The sequence below is a fragment of the Suillus bovinus genome, assembly GCF_016758785.1.
Source record: "Suillus bovinus strain UH-Sbo-P2 chromosome Unknown EDB93scaffold_182, whole genome shotgun sequence".
In the NCBI taxonomy this organism is placed as follows: Eukaryota; Fungi; Basidiomycota; class Agaricomycetes; order Boletales; family Suillaceae; genus Suillus; species Suillus bovinus.
In genome coordinates, this window is record NW_024542238.1 from 22,289 (window position 1) to 35,918 (window position 13,630).

Genomic DNA, 13,630 nt, shown 5'->3' on the forward strand with positions numbered 1-13,630 from the left:
CTCGTGGACACTTTGAGCCGCTGGAAGACAAGGCTTGGCATCAGTCAGTGCACCCATCTGGACCAATTACATTGCAATGTATATATACAAGTCTGTTTAGATGCTCAAGCTCTTAAGACCTGTATCCGCGAACAACTTTGACAGTGCAAGTTCAAAATTGAGCAGCTTGAACGCTCATACAGACAAACAGTGAATGGTACCGTACACTGAAAGGCAGGTACTGTCGCACTGATAAAAGAGCATTCATTCACCAACTGACTCGGATCGAGCATCGGGAGGCTCACTTGCGTCGCATGAGGCACAGCAATCCCAGTGAGGCCCTTCTGTAGAGGTAAATGAAGTGGCAAATGATCCCCAGTTACGCCATCATATCAGTCAAAGTGAGAAGATGTACGATGACCTTGGTCAGTACCTCTGCGATCACATGGGAGATCCTGCTATGAAGTTAAATGACTTCTATGCTTTGATGACTGTTATGCTGAGATATTCCATAGGATTTTCTTCCCTGATTGAAAGAACATATTCTCGGTTGCCTCAAGCCAGAAATTGCTGAATCGCCCACAGAAACATTAGCTCATTCTGACCAACACAATTTAATCCTCTTCAAGTGTAATTGACTTTATCACCACAATCTCGCGAGGTTCAATTACACCACCTACGACGTTCACTGGGCTCAAGATGTCGTAAACCCATGGATTGCACATTGCAATATTATGCTGCTGAAGAACCACAATGTTGATGAACACGGCGGCAAGTACTGCTATGCCAAAGTGATCAGCATACATCATGTCAATGTCATTTGCCTTACGAACGTATACAAATCTTGCCTGAATCAAATTTCTCTTTGTTCAGTGGTATGAACCTGTACAAGATCATGCATGGGACACCTATACTTTGGGCCATGTTCACTTCCGGCCTCTAGCAAACCAGAATGCATTTGGTTTCGTAAACCCAGGAGCCGTTCTTAGGGCTTGTCATATTATCCCAGCGTTTCCTCAACCCTAGCATAATCCAGGTGAACGTAGCATCTCCCCACTGGCAGGAGACAAGCATGATTGGCCCAAGTATTATGTCAACAAGTGAACGAACTCAGATGGCCTGATGATAATCATTGCTAATATGCTAGAAACACACTAGCTTTGTTGACCATGACACTCTCATGTGTTTCCATTATGGACTTGGGGCCAGTCACGTATACTCTCACGAGGAAATGGCTTGCCCTTTAACACAGATAACAGTGCAGACAGAAAATGAACCTTTGGAAGGTGGGGAAATGCTCAAAAACAGTATGCACTGGCAAAGTCCTGCTAACGATGATGATGATGAACAGGACGATGATGGAGATCATGTTGGCACAGAGGAACTTGATTTTTTTGATCAAGGATTCGATGCCAGCACAGAGTTGCTCACCCAAGCATTAGATGAGATGTTTACGACTAGCCATACACTTGATTATGAGAATTAACAATACTACCGCATTCTTCGCTTTGGTCATCTCTCGTATTTTTGACTTCTTCCTAGCATACATTCGCCGCATTGTCAATCCCTCTAACTCGCCCTGGCACCTCTTTGTAATCCCTCCTATCCTCCCTGGCACCTCTTTGCAATCCCTCCTACTCGCCCTGGCTCTTTTTTAACACACTGCTAATCCCACTGCCCTGGCACGTCTTTGCCGCATTGTCAATCCCTTGACTCACTTTGATACTTACTACATTACCAATCTTGGTGTGCCCTTGCTGATCCCTGGTGCAGCTTTAATAATACCTAGCAATTGAAAGTAGGAGGAAGTGGGCCCAAATGCTTATTAGGGCCTTACTGATACTGTTTCTTCCATTTTCTGCTTCCTTCACACTAGCAAGATGCAACTCCCAGCAGCGCCAGTAATCAGTCCAATTTACATGTATGTGCAGACCATCAACCAAGTTTTGAGACTTCTTCCCATTAGCGTAAGTATTATCTGCATTGCAAATCATCTGCATCATTGCTAATGATCTCTTACTGCAGAACGAGGAGGTTCGTCATCACCGATTAGTGGTCGCTCTAATTGACTCTTGTCTTCCAGCCTTTCCATGGCCTGTCCAGCTGATTCTTGTTCATGGGATACGTAGGGCATGCACATCAACTCTCACCTATATACACGAGGTTGTCATGATCATCATTAGAGTCAATCTTTCATATCTCTGCGTTCATTTACAGTGGCCTGAAGAATGTCTCGCTCTTGCGCGTCCACCTCACAACATCCTACGACATGTTGGATTTTTACTCACTGCAAATGACAACACAAGGTTTTCTATCTACGAGATAGAGATTGGTGGCTCTGCTTTTCTCAATGATTATAGGACTGATTTTTGCATGCCAAACTTACATGGGGGCATCTGGTTGGTGAGCACCCCTCCAAAGACTATCACATCACCAGACTCATCATGCCACACACCATATAGCTCGATCAACTAGTTGGAGTTCAGTTCACCCCAGCAACATACCCACATGGATACCCCCCTCCTTCCCCTCTTATACCCATTGATATCCCAGCTTGGCAGACCTCATTCCCTCAGTCATTGCCCTCTCAACCAGTGGTTACTCAGACAATGTTCCACCAATCCCTGGATTTTGGATACGAGCCTACTCTCATAGAACTGACCTCCATATTTGATCACTTACCCGCACCCACTTTGCTGGACGACAACAATTCCGATAACATGGGCTTCATCAGTACTCAGTTGTTCAGTGATGTGCAGCCTCCTCACCCAGATCTTCCTTGGAGACACACTATCTGAGGCGATCCACTTGACAAAACTCAAAAATTGTTGCTCAAAGTCATGTTGACAGCATCACAATGGGGTCGCTCAATTAAACTGACAAAATACCTTTTTATTGGGAATTTCCTGGTCGGAATGCTTGTCAATCCATTCCTAGTTCCTGTGGCAGTTTCCAGGCAGTTAATCACTATGAGCTTCATGAGAGCTCTCCACTTTAATCAAAAAACTTACGAACAGTTAAGCAGCGAGTCATGTGAGTATCTGCCTCTAATTCTAAATGTTACCAGCTAACACCATGATCAGTGACGATTGTGAACGATGATGGGAGCAAGACCGTTGTGGGATGGTCATACTTGTGCAACCGTGTAAGTTTGTTCCGATGCCATCAGTACCTTCACCTAGCAAATATTATTGGCAGTTTCTAGACTTCTACATCGACGTTACTTCCAAGCTTAGGAAAATTACATGAGGTAGCACATCCCCATTGGCTGGGTTTGTGGCCCATGAGGATCAGAAAATGGAGAAGATTCTTGGGTTAATTGTCGCACTCAACTCATCCAACCCAAAACAGGTAAAGGACCGTGGAGGTTGCATAATCAAAGCTTAAGACTTTTCGTTTGACAGGTACAAGAAGCTATCTGCACCCTTATCAAAACACAAGCTTTCGAGGAGGTCATGTGGGCTGGACTACTCCAACCCATTTCTGAGTTAGCTGAAGGCAATGCGAGATTAGCGGACCTATATCCTGATGCTATTCAAACTTGGACAGGTTGCCTACAAAAGGGGATCGTAGGCGTACTGATCACTCTCATAAGATTTTGCTCGTTTTACCCTTCCTCATACTACTGATGGGAATTGTGCCTCTGTATCAGATGTATCAGGTGTTTACCCTGCAGATACCATCTGACTTTGCCAATTTGAAAGCACCTGAGTTACATCCTAGAATTATGGCTGCCCTTGACGAGATGTATATGAATCCAGACCACTTTCCCATGTTCTTCCAGGTGGCGCGTGAGCTACCTTCACTACAGTCAGTCCTTCGTGCAGATTTGATCATTGCTCATCATATATATTCAGGGAGACAAACATCTTGGTTATGGATCCCAAGAACAAAGTTCCGAAATACATGACGGACGAGATGGGAGTGAGGCGGATGAAAACCCTGAGTGATCTGTGGCCTATAGATGTTTTCTTTACCTCTGATTTTGAAGTCCCTCATGCACAATTCGTCTTTCCAGCATCTAGCAGTGATGAGGAGCTGCATATTTCATACTTCACGATGTCTTGATGTTTGCTAGTGGAGTTGTCGTAATTTCAAGCTTTTGATACTGTATGTACTAGTACAGTAGTAATATCTGCCTATCCGAATCATAGTAGTGAAAATGACATGTGCACTGGCAAATGCCTGAAACTTTGTTTGGCATTTGCCATATTTGTTTGGCCTTGTTTAGTGTGATTGTTACTGGTGCCACATGTCTTCAAAATCACCCATTACTACACAACACCAATAAATCCATATAAGGAAGTTTCACGGTAAGTTTACTACACAGATCTCCATGATCACTTTGACTAACATTCAAATATTCACGTCAGGCATGTCTCGCGTCATTTACGGACCTCAGGTCGGCAGTGATCGCGCAAGTCTTTCTCATCTAATAATCTAGCCTAAGTTGCCTAACTCACATTTAACAGACGCAACTAGAGTTATTAGTGGCAAATATGGTATGTATTTAGTACCGCATCGCCGCCGCTTAGCCTGACTACAGTACCCGAGGCGGCCACCACTCCGCACATGCCAAATCCGATCAAGAGATTGATGTGCTGGTGTGCCGACTTTTGCGCTCGCACATTTAGATGCATCAAATCAGTGATTTCAAGTTGGAGGGTGAGTACTTTTCTTTCCTTGCAATTGTTCACAAAAACTAACAAAACATTTTAGAGATAAATTTGTGCTACAGTAATGACTTGACAACCCACCATGCATACCATCACACATTCACATACATACCACAAGTACTATCCACTACTTAGATTTCCGGTAGTACTCACCACAAGCTCCCCACTCCTCAAGGACTAATGATTATTTATCATGAAATATGTCAGATCAATTCAAATCTAGTGTACATACTACTACATATTATTACATACTAAAAATAGAACAGCAGCACCAGATTGCTATAATCTCCAGAATCGGATGACGTGCAATCAATTTTAATAGCACTGCCACATGTTCAATTTGCAACTTGAACACTCAATAACTGCGACTCAGTTGCTCGTTCGGATAGGTCTTTATCATAAACGATGCTGGCATCTGGGGCCAACTGGTAACTGGACGCAAGGTATCTTGTCTTTCAGTGTCATGTTAAATTGATTTGTCCATGGGAAGTGGTATGAAAGCTTACAACCCTGCAACTGGAAACGACACTTCCTAGTGTGCAGATCAAGGACCAGTACATGAACTTGGCTGGCGAGGAACTTCCTACCGAATTCAAGTCTACTCTGTGGCTTGCTGGTTTCCCATCGGCATAACTCTTTGCCAACATCGCTCTCTGCCCTCTTGAGATGACCAAGGTCAAGATCCAGACCAGCCCTAAGATCTCGCTAGCAATTTCGGAGGTTTGGGACATCGTACCTCACAACACAGTCCACACCTACATTGCCAATGATCCAATGTGTGAGACCATTTGAGATGTTTACTCATCAGTGAGTTACTTAATCTGATGCTTTATTTTACCTTTTCATTCCTATTTTTTTTATAGCAAGGCCATCAAAATTCAATGCAGCAGCTCGAGAAGGTCGACCTCACCCTGTACATGTGCAATTTCAAGATGTCCTTCGTGTTATCTAGTCCATGGAAGACTCCCCATCTTGTTGACAACACCATGCTTCTTGCTGTCTTAATGCTTTATGAATTTTACACCCACCAATTTTCCGGCTCACAAGTCTTCATTGACACAACAAGCTGTAACTCTCACAACTGACACCCTTGAAACCTCCTCGGCACTGCCTGTGCTGGCTGGTTGAAGAAGTTAAGCTGAACAGAGTCCTCTGTTGACTTTACTTTCAAGTGGTTCCAGCTTCAACAAGATAGTTCTTACTGCGCATACCCATAGGCACAGCATCGTGGAAAGTATCTAGCTCGACAGTGAGTGTTCCACCATGTCTAATGTCTCATGTGTTCCACTTCATTTTTTTTAGTCAGGCGAGCTCAAAAGGCTGCATAATTTGCAGTGGTACATCCCAACCTGACGACGGAAGTTTGAGGAACGAGGACACTCTTACCGAAGTCAAACTATGAGTAGATTTATTTGTACCTTGCTATGTCAATTACTGTCCCACAGCAATATCAGTGTGCAGTATTTTAACTTGATTATCGTGTCTAGCAGCATCAAACCATTGCAGATTGTCTGAGAACTGCTTGTATTTGCCGGGCCATTGCCCTAGGTGAGTCACTTGGTAAAACTATGCTGAACGACCAATTGATATCAGTGTTACATGAATTTTTAACTTGTTGTGCATTGGTCAAAGTTCAGCTTAGATAACTGCTTGTGTTTGGCAATATATTGCCCTAGACAGATCACCACTACGACTGACGACTATTTGGAGTCAATATTACACATATTTGTAACTCACGATTACTGCCTTGTTGGCATTACCAATTGCCATCGTGAAGTCCATAGTATTACATGGATTTTATAACTTATTGGTTGTAGATACAAATATCCATCACAGAGTTCGGCTTAGATGGCAGGTAACAATAACTGCTTGTGTCCGGCAATACATTACCCTAGACAGATCACAACTACAACTGATGATCATTTGATATCAACATTATATGTATTTTGTAGCTCATGATTGCCATCTTAGGCAAAGGATGATCACTGTTCTGGAGAGCTGGTGGACTTGCTACAATGGTATATCTATTATATGTCACAGTTGTGAGACATCATCAGGATTATGTTTCTCTTGTACCCTCTTATTCTTCAATACCATTATGCTACGATTATTTATTGATTTGTCTTTAGATATAATTCAATGAACATGTGATCTGAAGTTGCCATTTATATCTACAAAAACCTTCTGCTCGCCGGTTTCCTGATGTACCTCTTTGTATAAAATATGTCTGTAATCCATTATGCTAAAGAATCAAATATCTTCTTCTGAACGCAAGCAAATTTGAATTTGAATTGGCTGTGCAGGGAAACCAAATTTTGGATTTTTCTACACCAAGACACATTTGACGATCGATTCTGAATATCATCAGAATCATGTATCGCCTAGGGCATGACATGGGTCGACCCAGGTCATACCCGCACCCAACCTGTGGGTACCAAAATTTTCAGAGGCCTACCCATACCCGCGTGGGTCAGAGCATTGTGGGTTTGGGTCAACCAGTGGACCAACCCACAGGTGGTACGGGTCACCCACGGGTGAGCAGATATTTTGCGATACTGGTATGTACATGTACTGAGCAGCAAAAAAGTATGTACGAAGCTTAGTCTGAGTCAATAACGATCTTCTTGCCTTTTCCCTTTCCTACTAAGGCCTTGCCTTTGCCCCTTTCCATCTTCATCCGCATGATTGATGTGACAGCACTAAGATCATTCATGAGAGGTGTCTTGTACCATGATCTGACGGCCATCTGAGCTCTGAAGGTTTGTGAACTAACACCATGCTGGAGGTGGTTGACCTGCAGACGGCCACCAGAAAAAGCCCACTCAGCATCGACCAAAGAAGCTAATTGGTCAAATTTTGTCAATCAATAATGAGCAAGGAAAATACCTGGAGCAGACAAAAAATCAAGTGCCATTTGCATGAGGGACATACTTATAATCTCGTCATCAGTTTTGTCCCAGACATCAAAATCTGTGACATCAGCTTTTGTTCGTTGTTTTTTGGTGGGAGACTCGAGCATGGGAGTTGGTGATACTATTGTGTGCTTATGGCGGCGTGTATTTTGGGATGGTGATGCATTGAGTTCGAAATTGCTCGTTGGTGTACTGGGAGACTCGGAGGCACCAGACATGGGGAGGGTTGCAACTTACAATGCTTGCCAGTCTTAACTTATGAGTTGCGCCATCCGTGAACATCACAGCACTGATAACTCTAATGAATCTAAGACATTGTGGTTGATGTCGCATAGAACATTATAAAGATAATCCATCGATAACGACAGATCATGGTCAATGTAACACTGCCACTCCTACCCGCAGGTACCCACGGGTACCCAAATTTTGCAGACCGTCTACCCGTACCCATGTGGGTGAACTACAATGGGTACCCATGACCCATACCACCCCCGACCCACGATTGACCCGCAGGTGTTGCCTGGGCGGGTACCCGGGCAAACCCTACCCATGTCACGCCCTAGTATCGCCACATCCCCCAGACTCCTACCCAGCCACCCGTGGGGAGAAGTCCTCTGAACCTAGAACCAATACAAATAGAACCATACATTAGTCATCATACTATAGCTGAAATTTTGGAGGACAACTCTCCACAAGCGACTGGCAAAACTTGTTGTGGCGTGAAAGTTGAACACTGTTTGTCTCACCTAAAAAATTCAGACCTAAGTATGAGTCAGCAATGAGCTCCCGCCTCCCGCCCCACCGCTCCCATATATGGTATCTTAATCTATCTTGATAATCTATTATGTGATCAATGTCTGCTCTACGATATACAATCCTGGATGCTTCAATGATTGAAGACACTGTCAGTGTTACTTTTGACATTGCGCTGTGCAAGTTCCAGTTGGAATGTGCACGCGCACAACTAGATTGGAAAGATGTCATTACCATTGCTCCAACAGGCGCGGGTAAAATGCTAACGTTCTGTATCCCGCTGCTGTTCAATAATAACAGGATCGTAATCCTCATTACCACACTCAATGGGTTGATTTTCAGTGCAAGTGTGCGGATGAATGAATCTTCAAGTTGCATAGATGTTGTTTTTGATGCTTTTAAATGCAGTCCATTGCACTCACTCGACAGATCAACCATCTCATCACAAAGAACCCCGACAACGACTTCAAACGCCCAACCAAAGACAACCTCGTGGCATCCAGTGGACAAGAAGAGAAGATGGCAGATTTCAGCCACATGTTGCTGAAGTGAGTCCTTTATTGGCTGATAGTTTTGCTGTGGTGTTGACATTATTGTTTTTGTAAGGTCCAAGAGCGATACTTCATTTGCAAGCATAAGCCGGAGGACACTGTCCACAGCATTGTTTGGAGGAATGGCAGGCATCCTACCACACGAGGAAGGGGGTTACAGCTAACTTCTCATTGTCTTGTAGGGATACTATTTTAAATGTAATGCTGCGTGCTCTATTACAAGTTCAATGTGTATGTGTACGTACTACGAAAGAACATGGGAGCGGCATGGCGGGAGGCGGGAGCTCATTGCTGACTCATACTTAGGTCTGAATTTTTTAGGTGAGACAAACAGTGTTCAACTTTCACGCCACAACAAGCTTTGCCAGTCGCTCGTGGGGAGTTGTCCTCCAAAATTTCAGCTATAGTATGATGACTAATGTATGGTTCTAGGTTCAGAGGACTTCTCCCCATGGGTGGCTGGGTAGGAGTCTGTAATGTATGGTTCTATTTGTATTAGGGGAGCTCACAGTAGGTCGCTTCTGCTGACACGTGAGGGACAAGGGTTAGTGGTGTGTTATGTAAGCAGTTAACTCCCAAACCCATACCACAAATGCCTTGCAGCTCGCTACATCAGCAATACTTAGAATCCTATATCTTTTTCATGATCATTCAAGCACTCTTTCGACCTGCACAGACACTCAAAGACCTTTCACAACAGCTTACTACAGATATAAATTGCATATTGGCCATACAACAAGCTTGCTACCTGAATTCTCGCCCTCCGGTCCTTAAATCCGGCAGTCTACACCTCGCGTGGGAATGGGCAGCACTCTGGTAGGACAATAGCACCAATCCATTTATAAACGCTGGCCTTCGTCTCACCAGATGTGTTCTGATGGCTCCGTGAATTAGTACTAGTGACTCAGATATCTGCGCTCACCTCATGTTGATCTTTTTTACCAAACAAGACCTTGTAATTTGCCTTTGCACTGATTTCCACGATAAGTTTCCATACATGCGAGTGCTCGTTCTCGTTCCACTGGATGTCGGGCAGATTCTGAATCTTCTTCGATTTAGCCATGCGAGGGTATAAAGTAGAGTACAATGCAACTTAGCGCACTCCGAGCGGATGGCCAGAAATGGTATATTCAATTTAGTTTCTATTTATTTTGCTGTATATGTGAAAATATTGATTTATTATGGACGCAGAAGCAGAAGCAGAAGCAACCTACTGTGAGCCTACCTATTGGTTCTAGGTTCAGAGGACTTCTCCCCACGGGTGGCTGGGTAAGAGTCTGCACATCCCCATGCATCGATTCGGAACTCTCTTAACACCGGTTGTGGATCTGGGGTCAACGTGTACTACAATTATGAGGATGACCTCAAAACTACTAATTCATAACTTTACCCCCAACAACAACAGATCCCTCTAAACGACATAATACCTCAATGTCTCTTACAATGCTACCGAGCCCTGCCAAACCTGTAACGGATTCTATGTCACTTGACAATAACTTTCACGGCGGTTGCGAATAACCTGTCAAAAGAATCCAGCTGTTTGCAAAGCATGAAGAACTTGGATCGAAAACGGCCCTGCGTGTCTAGTTTCCAGGTTCGACCTCTACGGGTACAGGGCGGGAGGGTGCAAAGAGAAGTAATGATTAGGTCCAGCCATAGACCACACAAAGTGCGTTGACTGTGATTCCCATCAATGTGAAAGTCTGATAGAATCATGGATTTGTCACTGGTTTTATGCTCTGCTACTTGGGCTGGACAATCTACCATTTTAACCCTTGGAATTGAAATACACTGTCTCTCCATAAGTGCGTCTACTTTGCTTCTCGATATCTGTTGGCCAGACACACCTATGATCCCAGAAACGACCCCTCGATGCCGAAGAAGAGTATTCAATGTACAAACAACGCACCATTCAAGGAGGATATAGGTGTTGGTACGTATAATTGCTATCTTGACATTTCTCGTGCTGCATATTGTCCAGGTTTCATCGGCAAGGAAGGAGACCTACCAAAGACGACTCTATTTTGGCGTGGCGTAAGGCATGGGCAGAAGTTGAATGTAGAATTTACTCCGCATCTACAAGGTTCTATTAATCCAGACCCTACCTGGAGGATGACTCAATCAAGTCCGCAATTCAGAATCACTGCCTTTTCGACCAAGACCTCGCTGCTCTCGACAGGCGTACCACGTGGCTCATCACATATGATAAGTCCACCGGAGTCTTTAGCATCGATGAGGAGATCAAGAGCGATGTTCAAGAGCTATGATGACCTGTTGAACATTTTCTTTTATGAACCTCTTTCAAATGTTGGCTGCTGTTGATTGCTGGCAGGTACACTATTGTGCTGTTTATGGATGTGAAAGCTGGAGTTCCTGTCAAGGAGGCGGTTTGTTTGAATGCAATATGGAGGTGAGTGCGTGGACATCTGTATTGTTTGGAAATGCCAAAGTCAACAAGAAAAATCTTGTGCGCATCCTTGCCAGTTCTGATAAGAATGTTGTCGGGCTTCAAGTCGCGATGAATGAAGTGTTTGGAGTGAATGTACTGGAGGTGGCAGACCTAGTGAAAATGTTAGAATCAGTACATGTGATTTAGGAAATACTTACGAGCTGAGGAGCTATGAACACTATAGTGTTGTGGCTGAATGAGTGTTGATATGCCTTGAATAAACTCTCAGCGACTGTCCAAGACAATCAAGGACTAGGGCATCATAACTGTCCTCCCGTCCAAACACCAGTGACATGGGGGATGCCAACAGTATCACCAAGTTGCCTGAGCACATTATACTCATGCTCCAAGCTGGTTGTGGTGGTGCCAGTAATACATTGAAGCTTGACAACCACATCACCGTCGCCAATGATATCACTTGCATGATACACTTCGCCTGTCACAAAGTCCAGTCCTCGCAGTGAGATGTAATAATAAAAACAATTCACTTACCATAAGCACCTGACCCTACTTTGTCTTTCAGCCGATACCTCCCATTGACACGCACAGGAATCATCAAGTCCTAAGTATGATGTTGATGTACACAGATAGAATTTGAACAGATATGATATGCCAACGATACACACATTCAACACGTATGTGCGCCATAGCGGCAACTTCCGGAAGTGAACAGATGAGTCACAAGTATCACCGAGGTCATGTGCCGTGGCATTTTACCGGCCTCTGCAGTCAAAAAGAAGTTCAACATAAGTAGTATTAGTGCATACTAGTAGTACACAGATAACTAGGCGTTTCTGAATGCTATGTTACAGATGAAAATTGTAGCCTCTAACGAGTCCAAGATGAAGGCTGTGGAAAAATATAAATGTGGTCCGGCATATCCTCAGTCTCCTCTGACGTGATTTTAGCTAGTATGTCATCCATGGGATCCTGAGATACATTCGGTTGCACTCCACTCGGCTCGGGATCATCATCAGGAAGGTCATGCTGCGACATTGTGAACTGTTGAGAGAAATTGAGCCATTCTTTTTTCAGGCCATATTTCAACATCTGTAGTGCCTCTATCAATGTCTCACTGATTCGGTTCCATTTTTTCGTGTCAGTTTCTGCACTCGATGAGAAAAACTCGTTCACATGGGACTGCAGAGGCCTGAACAGGCAAATAGTCCATGGCAATTGCAAATAATGTTGGGTACGTCTTCCGCTTCATCTATCAAAAGCAGAGAACGTTAGTACTGCAGTTGAAAGAATAAATGGTGCGATGTACCTCCCAGAATTTGAGTACGTCAACACCTTCATCCCAAAGGTCACCATTAACGTAAGATTGATACTCTTGCTTGATAGTCTGTGGGCCTTGAGACTGCTGTGGACGCTTCACATGCATATCTCCAAGGCCATAAAGTCGAGCGAGCGAGTTGATTGTGTCAACCTTGGAGGTGCGAGTGGTATTTTACTGCTTGGCAGCCTCGGTGAAATTTGCTTTTGGTATTCCACCATCTAAACAATCAGATCGGCATACACATCGGGGTTATCAATATTTAGCAGTGGTTTATATGTAGTACAAAATGTGAAGAAAGCATTTGAAGTTTAAACTGACATAAAGATGGAGAGATAACTTCAAATTTTGGCAGTGTTTTCTTTTAAATACAAAATTTGAAACATCGGCAACCGTATCCCCACTGACCATATGTCAATAACAATAAGAAATTTAATCTGAATTTTTGCGTGTGCTCAACTTTGAAGTTCAATTCTAGCCTAAAATGTTGGACAAAACGTGAAGTTTGGGACGTGATCATACGCCTGCTTATGTATGAAGTATTGTCCAACAATTAAGATGCCCTGAAAATTTGAAGTTTATGCCTGTGACGAAATGCGAAGACAAAACTTGAAGTTTTGTCCAGAGACAATATAAATCGCCCGATCATCACACAATCGTAGCCCGCTCACCACCCGGATTCGTTACCTCAAAGGCATTTTATTGTTATCAGGTACTAGCTACAGTTTTTGTAGCATAACAAGGCAATTCTTATACGTAGCATAAAACAAGAAAACTATGTAAATTTCATGAGTGTGAATGAGAAAAAACAGGAACAGATGGAGAGGCAGCCAAACGGAAGCACGGAGGAGGCTGATTATCTTGTCAATATCAATAAGAGAGTTTGGTTGAATGACTTACCGTCAATCACGAGATACAGAAAGAATCACTATATGACTGTCAGAAACCGCCCACCGCGCGAAGTGACTGACTACCCAGGACACCTTGGCTTTTTCGAGACGACTCTGGAAGTTGGTCGAGTACAATTTGGCTGG

The 13,630-nt window shown here is 43.7% G+C and overlaps 3 protein-coding genes across 3 annotated transcripts; 2 read left to right on the top strand and 1 right to left on the bottom strand.

Moving 5' to 3' along the window:
* Positions 1–1,898: 1,898 nt before the first annotated feature.
* Positions 1,899–4,047, top strand: EDB93DRAFT_1109597 (uncharacterized protein; the record flags this gene model as incomplete). The annotated part of the gene is made up of 9 exons (XM_041447993.1): positions 1,899–1,946; positions 2,005–2,013; positions 2,197–2,382; positions 2,442–2,712; positions 2,830–3,012; positions 3,063–3,124; positions 3,384–3,548; positions 3,632–3,789; positions 3,837–4,047. 9 exons carry the CDS (start codon positions 1,899–1,901, stop codon positions 4,045–4,047), a joined length of 1,293 nt encoding a protein of 430 aa, XP_041300791.1.
* A 3,276-nt stretch (positions 4,048–7,323) lies between these two features.
* On the bottom strand, positions 7,324–7,569 carry EDB93DRAFT_1070637 (uncharacterized protein; the record flags this gene model as incomplete). Its single annotated transcript, XM_041444961.1, has 2 exons — positions 7,324–7,496; positions 7,542–7,569. Coding segments are annotated over 2 exons (201 nt in total), but the record flags the coding sequence as incomplete, so codon positions are not given.
* Positions 7,570–8,420: 851 nt separating this feature from the next.
* On the top strand, positions 8,421–8,654 carry EDB93DRAFT_1050447 (uncharacterized protein; the record flags this gene model as incomplete). The annotated part of the gene is made up of 1 exon (XM_041444673.1): positions 8,421–8,654. A coding segment is annotated over one exon (234 nt), but the record flags the coding sequence as incomplete, so codon positions are not given.
* Positions 8,655–13,630: the final 4,976 nt, after the last annotated feature.